At 39.3% G+C, this 25,211-nt stretch overlaps 1 protein-coding gene across 2 annotated transcripts in view; it reads left to right on the forward strand.

Moving 5' to 3' along the window:
* Positions 1–24,815, forward strand: part of RHOBTB3 (Rho related BTB domain containing 3) — a 56,512-nt gene extending 31,697 nt beyond the window's left edge. For both annotated transcript variants that reach the window (XM_079917645.1, XM_079917646.1), the window contains exons 7-12: positions 554–666; positions 3,714–3,834; positions 9,091–9,264; positions 12,195–12,361; positions 16,688–16,784; positions 21,893–24,815. In XM_079917645.1, the coding sequence (XP_079773771.1) occupies positions 554–666; positions 3,714–3,834; positions 9,091–9,264; positions 12,195–12,361; positions 16,688–16,784; positions 21,893–22,008 (788 nt within the window). In that variant the 3' untranslated portion in view covers positions 22,009–24,815. The remainder of the gene's footprint in view (positions 1–553; positions 667–3,713; positions 3,835–9,090; positions 9,265–12,194; positions 12,362–16,687; positions 16,785–21,892) is intronic.
* Positions 24,816–25,211: the final 396 nt, after the last annotated feature.

Here is a 25,211-nt window from a genome sequence, read left to right on the forward strand (position 1 = left end):
ACCTCTTACTCAGGGCAAGTAAATAATTTGGGTTTGGACCACTTGTGACGGGAACTCATATACTAGCCACTGCTGTTATCACTAGCTGATCACCTACTATAAAGAGATGCTGTTCAGGAAGAAGGACTCCAGGTTTTGAGAAATAATTTAGGTGAAGGCAAACTTTTTTTTTTTTTTTTTGCGGTACGTGGGCCTCTCACTGCTGTGGCCTCTCCCGTTGCGGAGCACAGGCTCCGGACGCTCAGGCTCAGCGGCCATGGCTCACGGGCCCAGCCGCTCCGCGGCATGTGGGATCTTCCCAGACCGGGGCACGAACCCGTGTCCCCTGCATCGGCAGGCGGACTCTCAACCACTGCGCCACCAGGGAAGCCCCAAACTTTTTTTTTTTAATGTGAGAGCTGTTTAAATGTTTTAGTGTAATTACATGGATATATATTTTATAAATAAAAATTAAAAGAAAATACTAAAAAAAAAGGACCATTGATACCTAATAAAAGATTTATTTTTATTCCTGCTCTAACAGAAAATCCAATGTATATTAATTTGTTCACAGGCGCCTTCCAGTGGGAAGAATTGGAAGAAGATATCAGGAAGAAGTTGAAAGATTCTGGGGATGTTTCAAATGTAATTGAGAAAGTTAAATGTATTTTAAAAACACCAGGAAAGGTAAATTAGTTTATTGTAAGTTAGATTACTTTGACTTTCTCTGAATTATAACTGATATACTATGGATGAATATACTGAGTCGTGAGGAGTGTCAATAATATATAGTTTTCCTTTAAGTGTATTTTTTTCCATTTAAATACTTTAAATATAAACATGATTTCTTGCTATCTGTGATTTTAATTCATGTAAGAATTCAAATATGTGTGAGTCATGTCTTTAAAATGTTGGTTTGTGAATTCCATTCTCTGAGACATTCCCCTGGGGCTCTGGGAATATGCAATCTATGTCAAGAATGAAGGGCTGTTGAATTTGTCCAGTTACAGTTAAGCTTGCTGTGGGGGGATGCCTTCTCACCGCTCATGATTTCACTCCAAACAGCTTTCAGGGGCAAGCCAGTTTCTGTGTGTGTCTTTTTCAAGAGTTCTGAGAAATCTGTTTGACTAGGTAGACAGTTAAGGATTTGTTTCTCACCTAGTATAGATTTAAAATTATACATTAGGTTCAAAGATAAAAATGTAGACTTCGTATATGGTCATAAACTTGTACACATGAAAGCTCTAGTAACTGAGATTGTGCAGAGTCTATAAGGGCCTTAAAAGGAGGTTTGTTAAATTTTAAGATGACTGCATTATACAGTTTAGCCAGTGTATTCTTATTTCAGATTCTGTGATAAACAAATTGGCTACAGTAGATAAAAAAGGTAAGTTGTGTACAATGCTTAGCAGAATATAGGTTTATATTAACTGTAAAAAAAAGATTATTTAATTTTTATACAGATGACTGTCAATTCTACAAGCTAAGTTTATTAACAATTTAAGGTAATATTTTAAAACTGCATCAACTTTTATAAAGACTCCCAACTATTTTTTAATTGAGAAAATGATCTCTCTTTTTTTTTTTAAACAAAGTAACATGGAATTAAAGGGCAAGACCTTTCTTTTCTTGTTTTACTAACACATTGAAGTAGGTACACAGAAGCTGTCCAGTTGTACAGGTGTATGGCTGGGTGGTAGCTCTCTTACAATTTAATTCAACTAAATAATTCTTTTGTAGAAACGTGCACATAAACTTGCATTCTGCTTTTCATAAGTTCCCTAGATTAACTTGTTCATGGACCAGTGAAAATGTACATCTGTATTCTCTGCAGACTTCTGCCCTCCCATTTTTTTTCAAATTCAAGACGTAGGTGAGAGTTCCCTGGTGGCCCAGTGGTTAGGGTTTGGGCTTTCACTGCCATGGCCTGGGTTCAATCCCTGGTCGGGGAACTGAGATCCAACAAGCCACGTGATGCAGCCAAAAAAAAAAAAAAAAAAAAATTCAAGGCATAGGTGACAAGGAAATCTGTTATACAGATTCAGAATCTGTATATATCCATACCTGAAATAAATCTACACATACTCATGATGTACAAATTCATAAGCTTTATATAAATGGTTAGGATGGAAGTGTTGCCTTTTGTTCTAAACCTGAGCCTTTCCTTGGGTTGGATTCTGAACACAGTCATTCCTTTGGGTACCAAGAATAAAACAAATTCTTCTGGGGGAAGGGAAAGCTGGGGACTATATTATTCCATGAAATTGAACTAAATTCCCTCCTTTGCAGAGGAGGACAGAAGAGTTCTTCTGTGGTTTCTTCCTGGGCTTTCTTGGGGTAAGGGACTCTCTCCTTCATTGAGTATTGGGAATCAGGAAGTAAACATTTAACCTGTGAGTCTGCCACAAATAACCTGTGGCTTTGAGTAAGTCTTCTCAGGGCTTTTTATAAAATGAGGGGTAAGCTGGCTGATTTCTAAAGCCCCTGCTAGCTCTCAGGTTCTGGTGATGCCTTTTCACTGTTCCCCTCCTTTATGTGTGGCAGTCACCCAGACCCTCTCCACGAGTTCCTTCAATGTGTATTAAAGTATATTGTGCGTAGGACCTGAGACTATAAGAGCAGGATTTGTATGATCCTGTTTTGGTTGTCTGTTTAGCTCATGGATGTCATTCTGGAGTGTATGTTCTTCTTTGAGAGGAAGGATAACATTTTTTCCTTCTCTCCAGACATTTTAACTTCCCACCATAGTAGATTAACCCAGAGTGGGGAGTAGGTGCCGTTTATTCTTACTGCTAAAGTTGTGTGCTTGGTTATTTCTTAGGGATAAAGCTTTCTGAATTCCCTATCTAGCCAAGCAGAGGGTCAGAGTCTGACCCAGGCTGAGGTTCTGAGCGTCAGTCAGGGAAATGGGTGATGGGGGAGGGAAGAGCAGCTGGCCCTCAGTTTCTGGGGTTGGCAGAAAGGATTGTCTGAAGGATCACAGAAAGGATAAACAAAGCATCAAATCCTGAGTGGGGAGCAGAGGAAGGCTGGAAACCCCAAGGTCAGACATGGTGTTCGGGGAGCCTGCCAGTTAGCAGTCGTGAGAGGACAGATAGGTGTGGTCATGGGACAGGTTCTTTAGAGCTCCAGGTTATAGATGCAGGCAACCTTTGATAATCAAGATTCCAGCAATGACGACTGTGGGCAGGAAAGATATTTAGGATTATAAGTTTGCAGATTAAGACGGAGACGAATTAATCCATCACTCTCAGGTGTTTTAATGTTGGATCTAGTGAGCAGTGGGACATGGTGTGATAGGTGAAACATATGTTTTCTTAATTACAAATTAAGTTTTGTGTATATATTTTCTTAATTAGTGAATAAACAAGCAGGTTGTATATGCAAACATATTTTACTAGGTGTTCATGTGAGATTGCACTACTGTTGTCTGTTTCCCAGCTAACAAAAGCCCGTGGGGGTCCAGGACCCCACAGCTTCTCAGCTGTAGAGTCGAGTTTTCACTTAGCCAATTCCTTCACCGCCGTGAGTGCTGCATAGGGCAGTGTTGCTCATTGACAGATAGCAGATGTAGTTCTTGAGGGTAAGTTTCCGTGAAAGCTGTGATCAGAGATGCCATAGAGTAGATAATCATTACTTCTTTAGACATTTAGCACAGTTTTCCAAATTCCCTAGGCAAATTACCAGAGCATATTGGATAACATTTCCCCTTGTATTTTTATTTTTCCTTATAGTTTAATTGCCTGAGGAACTGCAAAACCTATCAAGCCAGAAAACCTCTATGGTTCTATAACACTTCCCTCAAGTTTTTCCTTAATAAACCAATGCTTGCTGATGTCGTCTTCGAAATACAAGGTATAGTTCAATTTTTACAAAGTTCATTATTCATTTTTATTTCTTGTTTTCTTACCTGACTTTCTATTTCAGCTTCGAATATTTTGGGTGAAGGAATGACTGTCCTCTATTGTAGGATGTAGATTAACACGGCTTGAATTTCTCCAAAAATTTTCTAGGGAAATGAGATATTTTATTAAAATAAGAAAAGAAATGGATATATTTTTTCCTTCTTTTTATTTCCTTACCCAATGTTTCATTAACTTCTAGGCACCAGCAAGGGATGGGGTGATCTGTAATATCACCCCCTTGTATATTGTTGTTTGTGTGTTTCTTTAAGGTCCTAGTTTTTGAATCATCTGAAACCAGCCCCCTTAACATTATATTACCTGTAGTTTATTTTTTCAGCTCTCTTAATTGAGCAAAAGGAACTACTCTGGTTGAGGGTCATGCCTGGCTTACATCAGGCATCCTTAGATATTGCTACATTTTCCATTTTCTCCTTGTGGCACTCAGAATTATCACCAGAGCAACGGAGAGCTGCTTTTTATCTCTGTAGGAAAGTAATGCTACCTAATTTTAATAAACATGAACTGTGTTAATGCCCATTATTGATTATTCGCTTGGATACTTTGGTCACTTTAGTAGATTGAAAGCATAGTATTAAAAATGAATTGTGAAATACCTTCAGTTATGCAAGAAGGCTAGAAGGAGTTGTTTCAGATGACTTAGGTAGCACTTCAGGTGGGCTATTACCAAAAGGAAGATATAATTTAATTTTATGGTAGAAATGTATGGCAGCTAACAGTAATTTACTTTTTAAAAATTTTCCCCAGAAAGATCGTTTTACTTGTAACTCTGGTCACTTGCCAAGACAAACAGTGAATTGGAAACTTTCCAAGGTGCCTTTGGCTAAGCTACTGTTAGTAGCTGCAATGTTAGCGTGGGCCACTGAGAATGGGACAGTGAGTGACCTTGAAATTATATAAAAAATGATTTGGAAAAAAGAAAGCTAACAAGGGACTAAATTTGCTTATAATTTGCATAGGAAGCACTGACACCAAACATTGTTAATGTAACCTACTGAAAAGATTTTCATGGGGAATATTTAATGCATGAAAATATATGTTGTATTAAGAGAAAAGAAACAGCAGTGATGTGGAGAATCCTTTCTCATAGTCTTTTGCTTTTCTTCCATGATTCCACCTACCGACCCTTTGCAGGCACCTGCTCACACCCCACCTTTGCAGACGCTGGATCTGCAAGGGTCCTTGTAATGCCTGTGCTGATGCTGAACGGCAGCTGCTCTAGTGCCCTTTGTAGCCTCCTCAGCTCAACAACCAAGGCCTCCAAGGGAATCAGGAGCAGAGTGAAGCAGGAATGGGTGGAAGCAGGGTCCAGCAACAGCTTCTCTGCCAGAAGCTGGAAGAGAGGCAAACTGCGCTCTGAGGAGTGTGGGGAGGGCAGCTTCCAGTGTGTAGAAGCAGCAGTGTTGTCTGCTCTGGAGGAGGGTCTGGAGCCCTAGCTCTAGCCTTGGCTTTGCATTCCAACCAGTGTGTGTCCTTGGGCAAGTCCTTAATATGTCTGGCCTTGAGTCTTCTCAGTTGTAGTGGAGAAAGTGAACCATGTAGAGTCTAAAAGGTCCTTTTTAGTGTTAGGCTTGATGAGATGATAGTAACAGACCAGGTCAGGGTCTTGCTTGGATGCATATTTCCTATATATAATAGGTTTATATATATATAATATATATATAATATATAATTATTTATATATAATACTATATATAATAGGTTTTGTTGTGTTACTTTACATTGCTGATCCTGTTTCCTCACCTATAAAATGGGGATACTAGTTTCTACCTGGGAGAGTGGTGAGTGGTCATGGAGATGAGATGGTACATATAAAGGTGTGTTTAGAGGCCTGATGGGCAGACTCCACGACTCTTCCCCTACAGTGGCATCCAACACTGGTGGATCACTGCTTTTTTTGTGTTCTGAACCGAGGGCTGCAGCAAATCCTTTTTAAAAAATGTTCCAGGCATCACTGACAACTGGCTGGAGTTGACATGGGATATAAAACCTATTTACTATCTCTGAAATAAATAGTCATCAAATATATACATATACAAATATATATATATGTATATGTACACAAATATATGTGTACATGTATGTATATATATAAAAGTACCACCCACAATTTATTGTTTGAGTTTGTATCTTTTTCCATTAAATACTTTTTAAAAAAGCAGCTCTAAAACTAGTCATGGTAAACTTTTGGATCTGATGTAGAAAGATGTGTTTCCTTTTGACATTTGAATCTGTGCCTTGTGAAAAATACTTTTACAGAGTTATATTCTGTCTTGTTTACTTAGTACATATTCTAAATCTCTCTTGAGCTAGGCAGGTTTCCTGTTTTCAGAATAAAACAAAAAATGATTCTAAAAGTTTCATTTTTGAAACTTGGCAAGTAGTGTGAAGAAGGTATGACAAATGAAGTGTTTTGTTTTAGTATATAATAAAAACAAAGATCTTTGATAATCTGTGCAAAGTTACTAGAAACTTGGGCTTTTAAATTTTGTTTCACTCTTAAAACTCTTTTCCTTAAAAAAAATTCTTAAAAAACAATAACAACAATTAAGTACTCCAAAGAAAAGTTACTTTAGGCCTTGACATTTTGAAAGGACATGTTTATCTCTTAGCTTGAAAATTGATGTCCTTTTCCCCCCAGTAATTCTGCAGCTCTATCCTGTTGCTGTTGCATAAATAATCATTGCATTATTTTCATTCAGCATGTTTTATACAGTGCTTATACCTTTATACAGTTTATATACAATGTTTAAAAATGTGACTATACTGAGGTATTGTATTACAGTTTCAAATAGGACAATTTATAACACCAAAACAGTAGTTTGAAAAGGTGAGAAGCAGAAATGGATGTTTTCTTGGAGTTATAATGTTTTTTCAAACTAAATTCGAAGCTTGAAATGGGCTTTGAAAATGCTTTAAGGTACTGAGTGTTTTGTTGCTGGTTTTGTAACTCTGTTGTAACTACATTATCAACGGAAAATTTCTGTTAAAATTTTAAGGTTACCCATCAAGCTTCGTTCCCATCTGCTACTATCTACTACGTATTTTCTTGCCAATCTTAAATCCCTCTGCTTAATCCAAGTGATAGGTTATCTAGTTTGTTTAAGCCATACTTCTAATTTTCTTTTTCTTTTTTTCATGGTTCCCTATTTAAGATTTTAAGACTAAAGTTGCAAGTCAAATAACATTGCCTGTTTGAATTCCTTTTTTTTTTTTTTTTTTTTTTGCGGTACTTGGGCCTCTCACTGTTGTGGCCTTTCCTGTTGCGAAGCACAGGCTCCGGACGCGCAGGCTCAGCGGCCATGGCTCACGGGCCCAGCCGCTCCGCGGCATGTGGGATCCTCCTGGACCGGGGCACGAACCCGTGTCCCCTGCCTTGGCAGGCGGACTCTCAACCACTGCGCCACCAGGGAAGCCCTGAATTCCTTTTTAATTACTGTGTACAAATATATCCAGCATGCTTTAGTTATGGAAACTGGTTATCCCCCAGAGATGGACACTGTAACCTTGAGGGCAGGTGACCTAAAGGCAAAGAGGCAGAGAGGAAGGGGAAGGGGCTGAGAGGGGAGGCTGCCTGCTCATAGGTGTGAGGACCTGGGAAGAGAGCTCCTGTGGCTTCTCCCTGCGCCCTCCTGGGGGAGGTGCGCCTGTGTGGGTGACAGTGCCAAGGAGCGAGCTCAGAACTGGCACTGTCAGGCATTGCGTATGGATCCTGAGGGATTATTGGCTTTGGAGAAGGTCACTGGGTTTACGTAGAACTTTTTTCTTCTTTTTCTGAGCCAGAAGATGTTTTGCGTGGATTTCAAGAGGATGAAGAACAGTAATTGTAAATATTTTGGAGAAGAATATATGTCCCTGAGAAGTATGAGATTTAGGGGCTGCCGGGTGAAGACCCTTGGGCAGAGCAGAGTGGTCTGGCTTATGGTGTTACTTTCTGGAAAGCCACAGTTTTGTCACTTACACTGGCTGTGGTGTCTTCCACCAAACTAAAAGCTTGGCTGCTCCAAAGCAGGGTAGCTCCATGTTTCTCATCTTTGTACCAAACATGGTGATTGGCACATGGTGGGTGCTTGGTGATGGTCTGTTTATCTGATCTAGACTGAACTGAGGGCTCACTATGGGTTCGTGGTTTCCTAAGGTGGTGGGAGTGGTAAGAACTGCTTCTCCACCTGTGAGCCCTGGGCCACATGCGTCCCATCTGGCATTGCCTTGGTGCGGTGGCGCAGTAGCTGGAGAGCTTAGCAAGCTTTCACTGGAGAGTCACTTTAGTGTAATGAGCTTCAGTGAGGGGTGTGCGCTGAGGGGCCTTTAAAATTGAAAGCCGGGCTTCACTGGTGGCGCAGTGGTTAAGAGTCTGCCTGCCGATGCAGGGGACGCGGGTTCGTGCCCCCGTCTGGGAAGATCCCACATGCCGCGGAGCGGCTGGGCCCGTGAGCCATGGCCGCTGAGCCTGCGCGTCCGGAGCCTGTGCTCTGCAATGGGAGAGGCCATAACAGTGAGAGGCCCGCGTACCGCAAAAAATAAAAATAAAAAAATTGAAAGCCGCTCTGGCGCTCCCACAAGCAGGCAGGCATTGTTCATTTAGGAAAGAGTTTCCCTGTGGAGGTAATATGACAGGGAGGAAGCAGGGGACTAGGTCATCCCCATCCACATCACCCATAAAGTCTGCAATGCTCCCCTTGGCCCCAGAAGAGATTCCCTTGCCATTCCTGCTGTGATCTATGGACTACTTAGGCTAAGGATGGTTTACTGTTTCTGATACAGGGAAGCCCAGCCAGGACTGTACTGTGAGTAATGGTTGTGTTTTCTTGTGAGACACATGGGCAGGGGAGGGTGGTGGTGTCTCAAGCCAATTGCAAAGAATAGATGTTTCATGATAAAAAGACATGAAGCAAAATATTGCATTTCAGTGTTTCTATCTTTAGGAAATAAAAACTAAGTAACAAATAATTGCCTGACTTGCAAATTGTTGGTTTCAGAGTCAACTTTTGAACTCTTAATTTTTCAATTTATTTTAAAACTACGAAGTCTCCAAAGTTTAATACAGGTTATCACACCCACATCTGGTTTCTGAATATCAGCTTAGCTGTGCCTAATGCAATACCATTCTAATTAGAAGGAAAGTTGCTAGGACAATAACTCTGCAAGTTTATCTCCCTTAGCTTTGTTTCCCTGTCGAACCTTACAGGTACGACGGTGCCAGCCCACAGGGCCGTCCTGGTGGCCCGGTGTGAAGTGATGGCGGCCATGTTTAATGGGAATTACATGGAAGCAAAGAGTGTTCTGATTCCAGTTTATGGTGTTTCCAAAGAGACTTTCTTGTCATTCTTGGAATACCTATACACAGACTCCTGTTGCCCAGGTGAGCCATTATAAATGTTAGACAGAATCTCATAACTCTTTCTTTCCTGATAACCCATTTTGAGAAATTGCTTTCTATGAAATCTCTTTTTGTTTAAGGTGTATGAGAGTTGACGTCATGGAATGTGCTAATAAGCAGGTGGAGGTGATTTGGGGACAGCAATGAACTTTCAGTCAATTCACGTGGATGAGCAGTGACTGGGTACCTCTTCTGGGCGCTCAGACCCTGGGATAAGCTCACATGTCCCAGCCAGCACCAACAGCATGCTGATCGCTGTAGGCACCCTGGAAACGGAGGTGTCTCGTGGTACCCAGTGGCTACTTCACTTCTACACACTGGAGCAAAGGGCTCCTTAGAACACTGTCCCTTTCATGAGGAGAAAAGGGCTGGGCAGCTGCTGTTATGGCTCTGACTTCTGTTTGAGGCACTTCAAGGAATTTCAATATTCTGAGACTCCTTTGGTCATCTCTCTGGCCCAGAAGATGGCCTTTTTCTGACTTTTATTTAAAAACTAAAAAGTCTGACTTTTCCTGACTTCTCCTAGAGTCAGACTGTCCTAAAGCTGACTTATCCAAAAACTTTTCCTAAATGGTTTAGAATGCCCAGTGGACTGTGGGATTTATTTTCCTACTCACCATTAACTAGGAACTGTCTATGGCAGCTTCAGGTTGGAACAGATCTTGCAGGTTTCCTGTAGCTGGAGGCACTTTGGAGAAATTGCAGAATCCTTTCAACAGGCCTGGAGCCTTGGGATGCAGGCATGGAAGCCCATTTTCACTAGTCTTTGTCTTTCGGCCAACAGATGGCTCCCACCACAAACACAACTAGAATAAGCCCGTGGTGGCTTAGTCCAGGAGCCTGAGACCTTGGTTACAGAACCTGGCCAAGAAAATACACATTTCAGACCATACCTCTCTTCAGGTTTACTGCTTTAATTTTAGATTTGGAAGACTTCCAATGTTCGTTATTGAAATCTCCTAAGTTTTAAACAAGTCATGAGCCCTCTAGTGAAAAGTTTTAGAAGTTCCAGAACAGAACATTCTTTTAATTGAATTAATTATGGTCTTGCAGCTTTCTGTAGAGTATTTTGGAGCCAGTTACAATATCAGTGTTAAAGACTGGCTTATCATTTCTGTTTAATAAAAATGAAACCATTGGACTCCCCTGGTGGCGTGGTGGTTAAGAATCCGCCTGCCAATGTAGGGGACACAGATTCGAGCCCTGGTCCGGGAAGATCCCACATGCCGCAGAGCAGCTAAGCCTGTGCACCACAACTACTGAGCCTGCGCCTAAGAGCCCGCGAGCCACAGCTACTGAGCCAACGCACCCTAGAGCCCGTGAGCCACAACTACTGAAGTCTGCGTGCTCTAGGGCCCACGTGCCGCAACTACTGAGCCCGCATGCTGCAACTGCTGAAGCCCACGCGCCTAGAGCCTGTGCTCAGCAACAAGAGAAGCCGCCGCAATGAGAAGACCGCGCACCACAGCGAAGGGTAGCCCCCGCTTGCCGCAACTAGAGAAAGCCCACGCGCAGCGACGAAGACCCAATGCAGCCAAAAAAAAAAGACATCATTGATTCTCATCAGATCGTGTGTTATTGTGTATTTTATTATTTCACTATGGGCAAATTTATATATTAAATTTAAAAATTTGACCAGTTTTGAAATAATAAGGAAATTTGGTTTCTTAATCATCCTCTCACTAGAGTAATTGAAGGTTTGGATTTTAAGTTTTATCTTACTAATTAGAAAAAATGCTCAGAAAAGCAATAATAACTATAAGACAAAACACTTTAAAAATTGGTAAAAGGTGAAGGTGTGTGTGTGTGGGGAAATGAGTCAAAATGAATAATCAAAAAATTAAGCTGGATACTGGAAAATTTGCATTGGGAAAATTGCAGAAAGAAAAATAATCTATTCATTATGATAAATAGTTATCATACACGCTCTTCTTGGTTCCTAGCTACAAAGAATATAAGGCGTTTAAAGAGGGACAAGAAAGAATTACAGAGAAGTGTTAAAAAAACAAACAAAAAAACCTTGGTGACTGCCAGGGGTTGAGGGAAAGGGGAAGTGGGGAGTTAGTGCAGAGTTTCAGTTGGGAAAGAAGGAAAACGTTTTGGAGAAGGTAGTGGTGATGGTTATACAACAACATGAATGTACTTAATGCCGCTAAACTTTACACTTAAAACTGATTAGTGCTAGGGACTTCCCTGGTGGTCCACTGGTAAAGAATCCACCTTCCAATGCAGGGGACGCAGCTTGGATGCCTGGTCGGGGAACTAAGATCCCACATGCCGCGGGGCAACTAAACCCGCACCTCAACTAGAGAGCCTGCGTGCCACAAACTACAGGGCCCACGTGCCCTGGAGCCTGTGCGCCACAACTAGAGAGAGAGAACCCACACACTACCACTAGAGAGAAGCCTGCACACCACAGCAAAAGATCCTGCATGCTGCAACAAAGACCCGATGCAGCCAAAAAATAAATTTAAAAAACAAAAACAAGACAAAAAAACGATTAATGGTAAATTTTATGTTATGTTTATTTTACCACAATAAAAACAAAACAAACAAACCTGGGGACTAAAGCCAGAAGAAGAAAAATTGCAAGGATTTAGTATAGCTAGCAGACAGAATTACCCGGTAGCCCTGGAGTTGATTATTAAGGGCAATTGTAGAATCTCTTTCTCTGGAGAATTAAAAACAATAGCAACAGATTCACTTCTGTGTGTGAAGGCTTGAATGAATTCCTTTTAAAATGGAGTAATAGTTTAGATTGCTGACTTACCCCTTCAAGGCTTTTTTAGGCATTCTATTCTACATTGGATGATACAGTCAGCATTTTTTGTTTTTTTGTTGTTGTTTTGTTTTTAGGTCATAAAAGAAATGGTTTTATGGTCCATTTTCTCTTATTTCCCTTCTTGCATCAGCTGGCATTTTCCAGGCTATGTGTCTCCTGATCTGTGCAGAGATGTACCAAGTGTCCAGGCTGCAGCACATCTGTGAGCTGTTCATCATTACACAGCTGCAAAGCATGCCAAGCCGGGAACTGGCATCTATGAACCTCGATATAGTTGACCTGCTCAAAAAAGCCAAGGTAATTGGCCCTATGTATCTGGTGGTTTGATTTTTTTAAAAAATATTACAAAAATTTTATTCACTCATTTTTTCTGTTCATTAAGAGATATATTAGTGCTTGTCATACTTTGGAAATTTGGCTAAATGAAGTAAATGTGCCCTCACAACCATTTCTGCAGCTAGATAATTTTGAAGCATAGTGTTTTTGAGCAATCCCTTTCTAAGGGGGTAGGATTTATCAATACAGAATTTTTTCAACTGAATGGTGGCCCTTATTAGTGTCAGTTGAGTGTGGTGCTGTATTATTTTGTATAGGCATTATAGAAAACAGAATTTACATTGAATTTCCCTCAAATGATCACATCTTAGGGTTCCTGAATGGAAAATGACAGGATTGGTCCGTACATACTGATAAGAGATGGTTACGCAGAACTCATTTATTTGTTCGTTCGTTCATTCATTCGTTCATTCATTCACTCCACGAGCATGTTTTAAAGTTCTGGTTGTTTGTAGGAGGTATTGGTGTACTTCATCAATTCTTTCAAACACCTTTTGTTGAAATGTCTCATTGTTCGAGGAGTTATCCTACCATTCCATCGCCTGCCCTAAGACAGTTGTAGGGTTGCAGCAGTCATGGCACAGTGATGGGTACTGAACTTGCATTAAGCTGAACCTTCTAAGTCTTTTTCATAGGAATATATTTGATCCATTGTTACAGATGATCAGGACTTTGTAAAATATTACCTGGTGTACAACATATTGACTGTCCCTATGAACTCTGACATCCAGAATTAGGAAAATATGACAAATTTGTCTTCACCCAAGTTTCTAAAACAGAGCCACGTAATGGGGCAAAGGACTGACTCTGTGACAGCTAAAAGCTTGCCTCCACGCTGAGATGAATTTATTAATCAATATGTCTATTGCTCAGAATGGAAGAGAATTCATTTAAAGCACCTAGGTCTTCTCTTATTATCTCCATAACTATTTTGGAGTTCATTTCTCTCATAATCAAGTCTTCAGATCATACATATTGAATATTAGGGGAAAAAAATTTCAAAAAATGAGTAACCTTCATCTCTCTTTGTAATATAATTACATTGAGCTTGGGATTAATAGCTATTCTCTAGATTTAAAAATTCTTTTTATTGTTTCTCGCATTTTTACAACCTCCTTTTTTTTTTTTTGGCTGCGTTGGGTCTTTGTTGCAGTACGCAGGCTTCTCTTGTGGAGCATGGGCTCTAGGTGCGTGGGCTTCAGTAGTTGCAGCACATGGGCTCAGTAGTTGCAGCACGCGGGCTTCAGTAGTTGTGGCTTGTGGGCTCTAGAGCACAGGCTCAGTAGTTGTCGTGCACCGGCTTGCTCCACGGCATGTGGAATCTTCCTGGACCAGGGATTGAACCTGTGTCCCCTGCATTGGCAGGTGGCTTCTTAACCACGGCACCACCAGGGAAGTCCCTCCTGCATTTTTGATGTATCATTTTCGTACGTTCTAACAAGTCTGTCATACTTTTAAAAAATGGGCACAAGCTTTTCTTTCCTTATCTTGTAATATCCTTTTATATAGTTCACGCATAAGAGAACTTCCTACTTGGTTGCACTGATTTCTTTAAGTGCCCCCCCCAAACACACACACACAGACACATACACACACACACACACGTACACACAGTTCCTCATTAGCATCATTTATGATTGTATTGTCAGAAATTCTTCCTGACCCGTGTTCCCTGAATGTGTGGTTTCTGACTATGTGATTATCCTTTTTCCCTTTGAATTTTAAAAGTGTAAGATACCAACTTTTCTTGAATTTTACTGTTTGTTTCTGAAGACTTTTCTGTTTGCTAAGATTAAGCCTACCTTTACCGGTTTTCCTTTAGTCTATTCCTGGTGGTCCCTAATTTGCCAATTATGAATCACAGAAACAGGATAATTTTCTTCCTGTTTGAAGTGCTTAGGTTGAGGTTCAACTTCGCCAACCAGTTCATCTGTTGGTCAGACTTCAGTTAACCTTTCCCTCATTGCTTCTCTGACTTCTAGGAGGTGAAATTGTCTTTTGGCAGAATTAGCTTTCCAGTAGCTCTCTGAATAATTGAAATTTCCAATCCCTCTATCATCTCTGCCAGTTTTGTGTTGTGTATCAGGAAAGCATCATTCATACTTTTGATACAAATAAGCAGTTTTGATACAGAAGAGCTGGAACTCTCCTTTAACCTCTCTCAGTTCTTTACCATGATTCTACCTTCAGGTTCATATGTTTCCATGACGTTGAAATCTTAACACGCAACAGAGGCTTTTTTCCCTTAATCGGATCAGTTCCTTTGGATTGAGGTAGAGATTTCCTTATTCCTCCTCCCCTTTAAACTTTATCTTGGCAAACTTTGGTGATTCCTATGAAGTCCTGTTTACTCTCATATTAAAGTTTTAAACTCAAATTCTTGCTTATAATCTGTGCATTTAATATTTGGCTTCTTCAGGCCACCAGTTTTGTTTCTGACCCTTTCCTTGTGAGTTTTGGGGTACTTTTTCCACCATTATTATTCTTCACAGGGCTGTTAAATGCTGTAGCATTTGGTTTATGGTATATTTTAAATTTTCCTTTTAAAATTCTGTTGTTTATTTCAGTTTAAACTGTCTTCTCAAGTCAGCAGATATTCTTCCAAAAATGTAGTCTTTCCAGTGGGATGCATTCCATCTCTTGCCAAGAGCCCACAATTATGAAATCTTAAGTCTTATTCAAAAATAAAATTCTGCATTTGAACCATGTTTTTATAGCCAGCTGTTCATTTCTGTGGTCTCCCTCTCTTTCGAAGTCACAGTCCTTAGGCAGTGTTCTGAACGTCTGTTGGTAGGTTTTCTCCTCTGGGTTAACCATCTAGTAGTGCTGGTGGCTTCTGTTAAGATAGCTCCACATTCTTGCTGTATTCCCTTGAGGTCACTCATATTCACCTGCTAAAACATTAAGTGAAGAAAGATTGTTAATATGTGATGTGGTATTAGATGAACCATGAAGTCTCTTACAATTCAAAAATTGAGTGTCTATATAATTAAAATCAGAGGGACCTGTGAATTTATATGTAAAATATTCACACATTATAACTTTTAAAAAGAGTGATGCTTGAGTTTCATTCTTAAGATTTGAGATTACAAATCTGTCTTCAATTTAGCATCACTTATTGCTTACATACTATTTTTGAGTGTCCTTAAAAGAGCTATATTTAGCCTAAAGGTGGAAACAACCTAAATGTCCATCAACAGATGAATGAATAAACAAAATGTGGTATATATACACGATGGAATATTACTTGGCCTTAAAAAGGAATGGAATTTTAATGCATGGTGCAGCATGAATGAACCTTATGCTAAGTAAAATAAACCAGTCAGAAAAAGGACAAACATTGTATAATTTTGTATAACTTGTATAACTTATACGAGGTACCTGGAATAGCCAAACTCATAGAAAATAGAATAGTGGTTACCAGAACCTGGGAGTAGGAGGAAAGGGGAGTTATTGTTTAACTGTACACGTAAAGATGGTTAAAACGGTAAGTTTTATGTTATGTGTATTTTACCACAGTAATAATAAAAGAACTATACTCATGTTCCTAAGTTACCTGGCAGCATGCTACTGTAATCTGAATTGTGTGGTTAGGTGGATTAGTGAGTGTCACTGGGTTGGCACCAAGGTAATGATGTCATGGCCAAGTTTCTGAGTTTCCCTTCCATGAGCTATTGGAATTCAGGATGGATGATAAATGTGCTGGAAATCCTGCTCAGTGTAACAGTACATCCCAGTTAAAAGCAATTATTCAGACATGACCTTCTCATAGAAATAATTACATGTGGAAACCCATACCCTTAGATTGATGACATTTCCTCCTCAAAATATTCTTTGCTTTTCTCTGCAGGTGAATTTGTTGAGATATGGCCAGATGTATACCTTTGCTAACCATAATCTTCTCTCTGCTACACAGATATAAGTGCAGTTAGTGAAGGCCATGACCTTAGATGAAAAGCTTAAATGAAAGTCCTCAAGAACCTCTAGTAGTCTTTGTTACCCACAGATGCAACCATGCATCTGCTTAAAGACATTTAGCCACTATAGCAGCCGTAGCTTGTTCTTCATTTGATTTGGTTTCTTCATTGATGTGCTTTTATTATTACTTGTTAATAATGCTCCCTTTTCCTTTCTGCTGTCTGAGTAGACTGAAGGCTGAATCATATACAGACACATTAAACGTGGAATTGGGCCCTCCGTGAGTTCTCCTGAACCATTCTCTCGATCTAATCATCATGTTGATGGTCATTATGTACAATATTGTTTCACTTTCCATTTTTCTTGCAGTTTCACCACTCTGATTGCCTCTCAACCTGGCTGCTTCATTTCATTGCCACTAACTACCTCATCTTCAGTCAGAAGCCTGAATTTCAGGATCTTTCAGGTAGATTGCTAATTAATGTTTTTGGAATGAAAACCTTTACGTTCTTTGTTCTTAGATTTGAGACATAATTTGTAGGCATAGTAGTTTTTAAAAATAAAAAGGCAGTGTAAGACATTCCTTTTAAGTATGCAGTGTTGTAATTGAGGACACTTATAGTAACCGGTGTTTCATAAGAAGCTTGACCTGTGTTACACAAGAAGTTTCCTAATGATTGTTTCATAGCTCCCATCCATTTTTAAGTGCCTTTTCTTCTGAAGCAGAGAGAGAAGGGGGCCTCACATGACATTTGGTTGTGATAAATGGGATTTGGTTTTAACCACCTAAGTCAGAAGCAAAATTTAAATAGTACAGCTTTTTAAATTTTCTTTTTAAAAAGAAAAAATTATCCCTAGTATATAGTTCTGTTGTACTGGTATCTCCTGTCTCTACAGGAGTCCATTATATCATTCGACAATAACAATTTTTTATCGATCAAAGAGTGGTGCAAAATTTACTGAGCAGAGAGTATACTTAATGTGATTTTTTAAGGTAAATTATAAAGATTAAAACCAATCAAAGGGTGAGCTTCTGAGTGCTGCATAAGATGAAAGAAAATGAAAACAGAATAGTCATCGAAGTAGACAGTTTAGATACAATGGTTTGCTCATGTGATTGCCTAGAATAGACCCAAGGAATAATCAAGGTAAGGGGAGAAGGAAATGAAAGATCTCCTAGTCAAGTAGTTTCAAACTCTAAGTGGAGAAACCTCCTTGACGATGATGCCCGCAGTTCTTGTGAGGTGGGAGCAGAGAGCGAGGTGGGTGGCGCAGAAGAGGGAGAGGGGAGGAGAGGCTAGCACTCGCTGTTCTTGGACTCCTCCCTCCCACCTTCATCCAGAGTGGTTTCACTTTGACCTGCTGAGATCTTAGAATTCTATGTAAAATTTTGCTTGTAAAAGAGAATCTGCTGCTAGAAGAGGTGAGCATCTCTGGTTTCATTCAGCTGTACATTGCATATTTAAGGAAACCAAGAAACAGACAGTCAGTTTTGGGCAGATGTATTCAGCCAGTCAACAAACATTGTATGCCTATTGGGAGGCTGTTTACATAACTATTAGTGTGGAAGAGTAACATAATAAATCATAGCAGGACAATAGATATTTACTAACCATTTACTTTGTGCAGGAAACAAAGTTCATTCATAAACATAAGGCATACTTCCCCTTGCTGTTAGTTAGTAGGGGCATTCTTCCACAGTTATTCTTTAAGGAGGCAATTAAAAATGAAATAAATGAGCATTGTGATTTTAGGACCCCCTTTATTATGCCACCTGAGGTCACCTTCATTTGTAAAAGACTAGTCAGATGATTTTCTACTTAATATTTTGTGTAGATGTGTGATATACGTAGAGTACTATTACAGCCTTGGGGGAAGGATGCTCTCTAAATCCTATGAGTTATTCATCTTTATTTTATTCTGATACTTATACAATTGCCTATAAAGTATGTTATGACCACCCCCTGGCACAGTGAGAAGCAGGACTCCAGGGTGTAAGTTGAGAAGGCAGGGTAAGAAAATGAGGCTGTGTCAGTGATGGTCTTATGTTCGTTCCTTTGATGGGAATTAAAACAGTATCCTGAGTGCTCTGATTTAGCGGTCCTTGTTCATGTCCAGGACCTGCTGTGATGTGTCCTTTTGGGCAGAGCAAAAGAAAGCCCCTGTGGATAAGGGAGAATTTGATAGTCTATATCAGCAGTCATAAACCGTCAGTCTATGGGTTGAATGTAACTTGCTAAGGGATTTTATTTGGACCACACGGTATTATAATTTTTTTAGTGTCAGTATTAAAAATTGTAACATGTCACATTTGAAAATCCAAATTTCTGGCTTCTTTTGGCAAAGTTGGAAGATCTGGCTTCTCTGGGCCCATCTTCCCACATGGCGACAACCTGGAACGGAGCAGTGGCTACTCATTTAAAGGCGCGTGTCCTCTCCATGGTGCCATAGTCCCCTCTCCTCCCTGTTGCCTGACTCTTGGCCTACCTCACATGGTCACTTGAAATTGAAAAGGGTTCTTGTCACAGTCTCTTTACAGTTTCCTTAAAGAATTGCTCATTTTCAACTTCAAAATCATCAAATTATTATTGGAATTCTGTGACATGTTTTCCCTTAACTGGGGGGTTTTCTTCTTTAGAGGGTGTTTAGAAATTTAAAAGTGAGACTGGAAAAGCTCTCAGGTTAGTGCTGGCACCGATACATCAGAACTCAGTGAAATAGTTCATTAAATACTAGGCATACTTTATATACTGGACTCATACGAAAACAAACAGCAATGCACAGGAGTATGTTACCCTTGGCATTTATGGATTCGTTATTCTCACAGTTTCATTTATCTCAGTATTATGTTATATATTATTATGGAGTTTTTTGTCTCGTTTTGAGTTTTGCTGGCTACCAGAGCTCATCTCTGACAAGTTTTCTCTGTTTTTTTGCTTTTGTTTTTTTAATCTTAACTGAGGGAGCAGCCTTATGTCACCTTTGCTCCCTAATGAAACCTACAACTAATTTCCCCGGGCAGCTAGGTTGTTTCTTCTGATCCAGGCCCTGCAGCCTGGATCAAGACCTTGTTAATACAAATTATAATAGACGGGGTCAAACAGTAGATGGAGAAGTGAAAACTGACTTAGCAGAAGCAAACCTAAGTGCCCACAGAAGGGAATACCGATGAGAGACAAACTGATTCACCCAGCAGAATACTGTAAAGCCTTAGAAATTTGAGGTACCTGGTACTTCAGAAAGCAGGACGAGGCTTGAGACTGAAAGCCATAGGATTAGTTGAATGCTTTTGCTACACTCCATCCCACCCAGGCAGGCAAGTGCTTCTCCCTCATCATCACAGGAGTTTGGAGGTTTATTCCTGGATAAGTTAAACCAAAAAAGTTATAGAATCATGACCTCAGAGTATAGCGGAGATTGGGGCAAGGAGCTGGACTGAAAACATAGAGATCATGTGAAAGTGTCACATTATATAGTAACTCTCCAGCCTTCTTCCCATATCCAGGTTCCGGAATTGTGGCAGCCGGGTATTTGACTCCCACCTCGACTACCACTTTGACACTCATACTCTGGGCATGAAATTGAAGCATCCTTCCCTGACCTCACATAAAAAACTGTAGGTGCAGTCATTTGAGAATTCTCTCAGTTAACCCAGTGGATATCTGTTCAGTTGTGCTACAGTGTATTCCACCAGTCAGCAAGTCCTGCCCATGCCCCAAAAGATTTCCAAACAGCTTTCTAGCGTCTCACTCTTAAATATAAAGAGGCTAACTGAGGGTCAACAGATATTTGAGGCAGTGTCCAATGTGCAAGATGAATACCAAAAGCAAAACAAAATGAATAAAAACAGAAGAGAAGGAACTTACAAGAACAAAGAGTAGAAGAAAACCTTTTAAAAAAACCTGTAATTAATATCTTCAAAGAATAAGAGATATACATTCATAAAACAGGGATAGAATGTTATAAAAAAGAAACAATATTCATAGAGACAGAGTATATAGAATGGTGGTTGCTGGGACTTGGGGAAAGGGGAAACGGAGTTGTTTGATGGGTATAGAGTTTTAGTTTTGCAGGATGAAAAGAGTTCTGGAGATTGGTTGACAACAGTGTGAATGTACTTAACACTACTGAACTATACACTTAAAAATAGTTAAGATGGGGGCTTCCCTGGTGGCGCAGTGGTTGAGAGTCCGCCTGCTGATGCAGGGGACACGGGTTTGTGCCCCGGTCCGGGAAGATCCCACATGCCACGGAGCGGCTGGGCCCGTGAGCCATGACCGCTGGGCCTGCGCGTCCAGAGCCTGTGCTCTGCAGCGGGAGAGGCCACAACAGTGAGAGGCCCGCATACCGCAAAAAAAAAAAAAAATAGTTAAGTGGAAAAAAACATAGTTAAGATGGAAAAACAAAAAAAAATAGTTAAGATGGTAAATTTTATATTATGTGTATTTTACCATAATTTTAAAAAAACAATAAAAGAACAAGAAGTCGCTCTTGAAAATTAGGATAGCAAAAATGAAACCATAACAAAAAAAACAAACAACTAAATAAATAAAAGAGTAGAAAGATAAAGGTAAGGAAATCTAGAAAGTAGGACAAAAAGGATGAAGAGACAGGAAAAGGTTTTTTTAAAAAGTTGGAGGTTCAATGCAGGAGGTGAAGTATCTCAGTAATAGAAGTTAATACAGGAAGAAAAAAGAAAAACAATGCTGAGGAGGAAATTATCAAAGAAATAATACAAGAAGTTATCCCAGTACTGAGGAACTGAGTCAACAGATTAAAAGGCTCTGCTAAGTGCTCAGCTTAACGAATTACAAGGTCTATCACTGGGACGTGCAGGAACACCGACTATAAATAGAAAAATCTAAACGTTTACAGAATAAAAAAACCCACAGATCACTTATCAGCGACCATGACTCTGAATGGTAGTAGAGTTCTTAACAGCCTTGGAAACTAGAAAGCAGTGGAGTACTGTCTTCAACATACTGAGGGAAAATTTTCAACCTAGAATTCCATACCAAACCAAATGATCTATTGGGTGTAAGGACAGATTAAAGACGTTTCGTCACAAGCAAGGTCTCAAAAATACTTCTTATGCATACTCTGCTTCAGGAAGCTAATAAAAGTTGTGCTTCACCAAAACTAGAGAAAACAGAGTGAAGAATCTGGAGTCCAGGAGTGGAGGGATCCAATGCAAAAGCATGAAGCAGGCATAGAAGGCAAGAGGGTACAGGGCTGTGAAGAGAGGGGTCTCCAGGGGAACACCGCCACCACCCCCATAGGAATGGCTAGATCCTCTGATAACTGTGGCCCCGTGGAAAACAGAATTGAGAGGACTTCAAAGAGTTTGGAAGGTTGAGTTAGCTACAAAGAAAACTAATTAAAGGAAAAAAACTAAAACAGTATATAATTGTGAATCACAGAATAACATAAATACTGATGACTGATTGAGGGGAGGGGAGGAAGTATACAGCAGAGCTTGGATCTCACCTATTACATAGGAAACCAATAGTTAATATCGAAACTTGATCCCAAATAAAATATATTCAATTAATATTCTTTTTCTGAAACTTTTAGTGGAAGAACGCAGTTTTGTTGAAAAGCACAGATGGCCATCAAATATGTACTTGAAGCAGCTTGCGGAATACAGGAAGTATATTCACTCGCGGAAATGTCGTTGCTTAGTAATGTAACCCTGGAGTTTTTATATACACACACTTTTTCTTGTTATGAAGAATGGGGTACTTCTGGGTTCTAGGAAAATTCTTGTGACTGCAACCGGTATGGGAGTTAAAAAAAAAAAAATCACCACACAGCTTAATATGCTTATTAGTTCTTATTGAAAAAAACTACTATTATGATCTTAAAAGGGAACAAAATATACCATAGGCTAAAATTAAGACTTCACCCGAGTATATAAGGCTGTGTACAGCTATTTTTCCCTTTAAGATGCCCTATTGGTTTAGTGATATTAATACCCCTTCCATTTAAGAAATGTTTAAATTTTTAAAAAATTATGTAGGATTAATACAGAAATTTCATCATGTCTGATTAATTGCTCTATTAAAATAAGGGCCTTTTAAAGACCCAGTATGACTGTTTCTATAGTGAGAAATCTAGGAGAAGACTGATGAGGCTGAGGTCTTAGGAATAGAAATTTGCCTAGGATTTTGAAAGTGAACTGCCACTTCATTCCAAATCAATGACAGTGTTTGAACCATAATGGAAAAAAAAATCTGGTTTTTATCTGAACAATGAGCTACCTTGTCTCTCGCCTGGTATTCTGATTAGGCAAGAAATCTATAGAGGACTGGCTTTGTGGCCATGTAACCCGTGTGCTTACACAAGGCCTCCTGCTTAGAAGGGCCCCATGCTCAGTTCAGTGCCCTGCGATCGCCATCTTAAAATTTGAAGAAGGGCCCTGCATTTTCACTGTGTACTGGGCCCCCCAGATTATGCATATCTCCTAGCAGGGTATGTTTTCTTGCTCAAACGTTATTATCTCTGAAAGCAGAAAAGAGGCACTGACATGAAGGAAAGAGAAGGAAGCTTGCTGAGGGAAGAGATCATATGGGGTTCCCCCCATGGGAAAGTCTGTACCACCCATGGCCTCCCTCCTCTGCCACCTCCGCTGGCAAGTGAGAAATGCATCATGTTGGTTTCACCTTGTAACACTCACAATTCTGGCACTACACAGAGGAATACTTTCTTGATCATTCTCCTAAGACCAGGATGTTGGTAAAAGTGACTGACCAGTGTGACTTTAATATGCACTTATAAAAATGCTCATAGGAAAAGACGCTTTCTAGAGAATTTGCAATCAAAGGCTCAAGAGTTTTTCTTCCTTCAGTGTATTTACTAAGATTAGGATGTCAGTGGCTTGAATTTTGTGAATTCTTTCTGAGGACTGAAAGGGTATTTGATGAGGAATAGCATGAACCTTGTCCTTCAAGATTATCTAATAAGTTCAGAGAAAGGATATAAATCAAGACTTGTTACATGTAGAGAAAATGGTACTAAGACACAGGACAAAATTATAGTTTCGCTTGTATCACATGTCAACAGAAACAGTTACATCAGAAGCTCACAAGCTGAGAGATGGAAAACCAGATTACTGTTTGTTGTTAGCATCATTCTCATCTGTAATTCAGTATTGGAATATATTTTTCTTTTAATTGCCAGTGACTTTAGAATACACATCATTTTTCCAGCTGTTCAAAGGTTTGATTAAACAGTTTTATACCATAGTATAGACACAATACTATACAGTTAGTCCTTGGATGTATACCAACACCGTCAGAGTAAAACAGTAAAAGTCCCCTACAAATATCTTACAAGAAACCTGATTTTAATTGGATTGTGTTGATAAATATTACTGGAATGCATTTATTTTTTGTATTTAACTCACTTGAGCTAATCAACTATTGACAAATTCCACTTGACAAAGATTAGCATTGGAAAGAGTAGATACTGTAGTAGATTTTTAGAAATTCATTCACATTTAAGGCCTTTTAAAATACAGTGATAGCCTTTTGCTTTTCATAAGCATTTTCTTACCCGTGCATTAATTACAACACTTAAAATTCTAAGTCAATCTTAACTTTTAATCTAGGAAATTAAAAAATATAAGTTCTAAAGCAAAATATTTTCTTGAAAATACTATTTAGCATTTCAGTAGACCATAGATAGTTTCTAGGTTGTTGGACAAAAGTGGAAGTTGGGTTTGGGAGCTGGTGCTCTGCTGGTGCTGTGCATGTAGTTTTTATTATGAAAGTTCTTTGCCACCTGTGAGTAACTCAAACACCCCGATGTCACAGCTCTCCTGGGCTAGTCAGAACAGTAGTCAAATTAGACTAGACTCTTCAGTACCTTTGAATTAACTCAATTTAAAATAACAAGAATTTTTTTTTTAGAAAAAACCTTACAGACTGTCTTGGAGAAATGAGTGCTCTTTTTGAGTTTTTCTAATTGAAAGATTATTTCTAGATGAATGTATGCTTTGTGCTGATCTGTGCTTCAATATATTTACCAATCATTTTAATTAGAGAAGATACTGTATGGTAGAACTAAGGCTTTTTCTTTCTGGGCCAGGTTTTCACCTTATATAACCCTTGTATAATTCTGACTACTCTGTGTTCATATTGTAGAGAGTAGGCTTATAATATAGAAGGTTCAGTAACATGGCTGAAATTCACCCTTTCTAAGCCAGCATGGTGGCTTCATATTGGGCAGAAGCAGAAAACTGAAGAATTGGATAAATTTGACTTCCAAGACAGCTGAACTTTTCAACTGTAGTTTTAAAAACTACACTACACTGATATAGCTAATTAGACAAAAACATCCTCAAGAGTATTTTATTTAATTTAAGGCATCTGTTTAATTCAATCTTTAATAATTTTGCAAAGAAGGGTATGTGTGTATTTTAATATAGCCTGACCTGAATTTATATGTTTTTAGTTTTAGTATTTAACATTTTTGTAACAAATAAACCTTTTTTTAAAACAAGTTCAACACAGTGTCATGTAGTTATTTTCACCTTGTTGAATTGCTGAAGTAACTTTGGGAATTCTGCCTTGTATTTCTCAAGCGTAATTGTGCTTCATGAAAACCACTATGCGTAAAATATTTAGAATGTTGTTGATATGCTAGATGTGTGTGATGAGATAAAGAAATTTATATTACCTTTAACAGCTGATAGCAGAATTTCTCTTAACAAAAATAACTGCAATTATTTAGAAAAATACTTTGATAATTATGTAGCCTAGAAATGAGCCCTTATAGGCTTTAGTGTTGGCTGGGGGCAAGACTTCTGAGAAATGGAGAAGCAACTTCACATAATAGAGGGTTGAGAATTTGGATCTTTCCAACAAAATGAAAAGGCAACCTATTGAATGGG

The sequence above is a fragment of the Stenella coeruleoalba genome (assembly GCF_951394435.1).
Source record: "Stenella coeruleoalba genome assembly, chromosome: 3".
Taxonomy (NCBI): domain Eukaryota; kingdom Metazoa; phylum Chordata; class Mammalia; order Artiodactyla; family Delphinidae; genus Stenella; species Stenella coeruleoalba.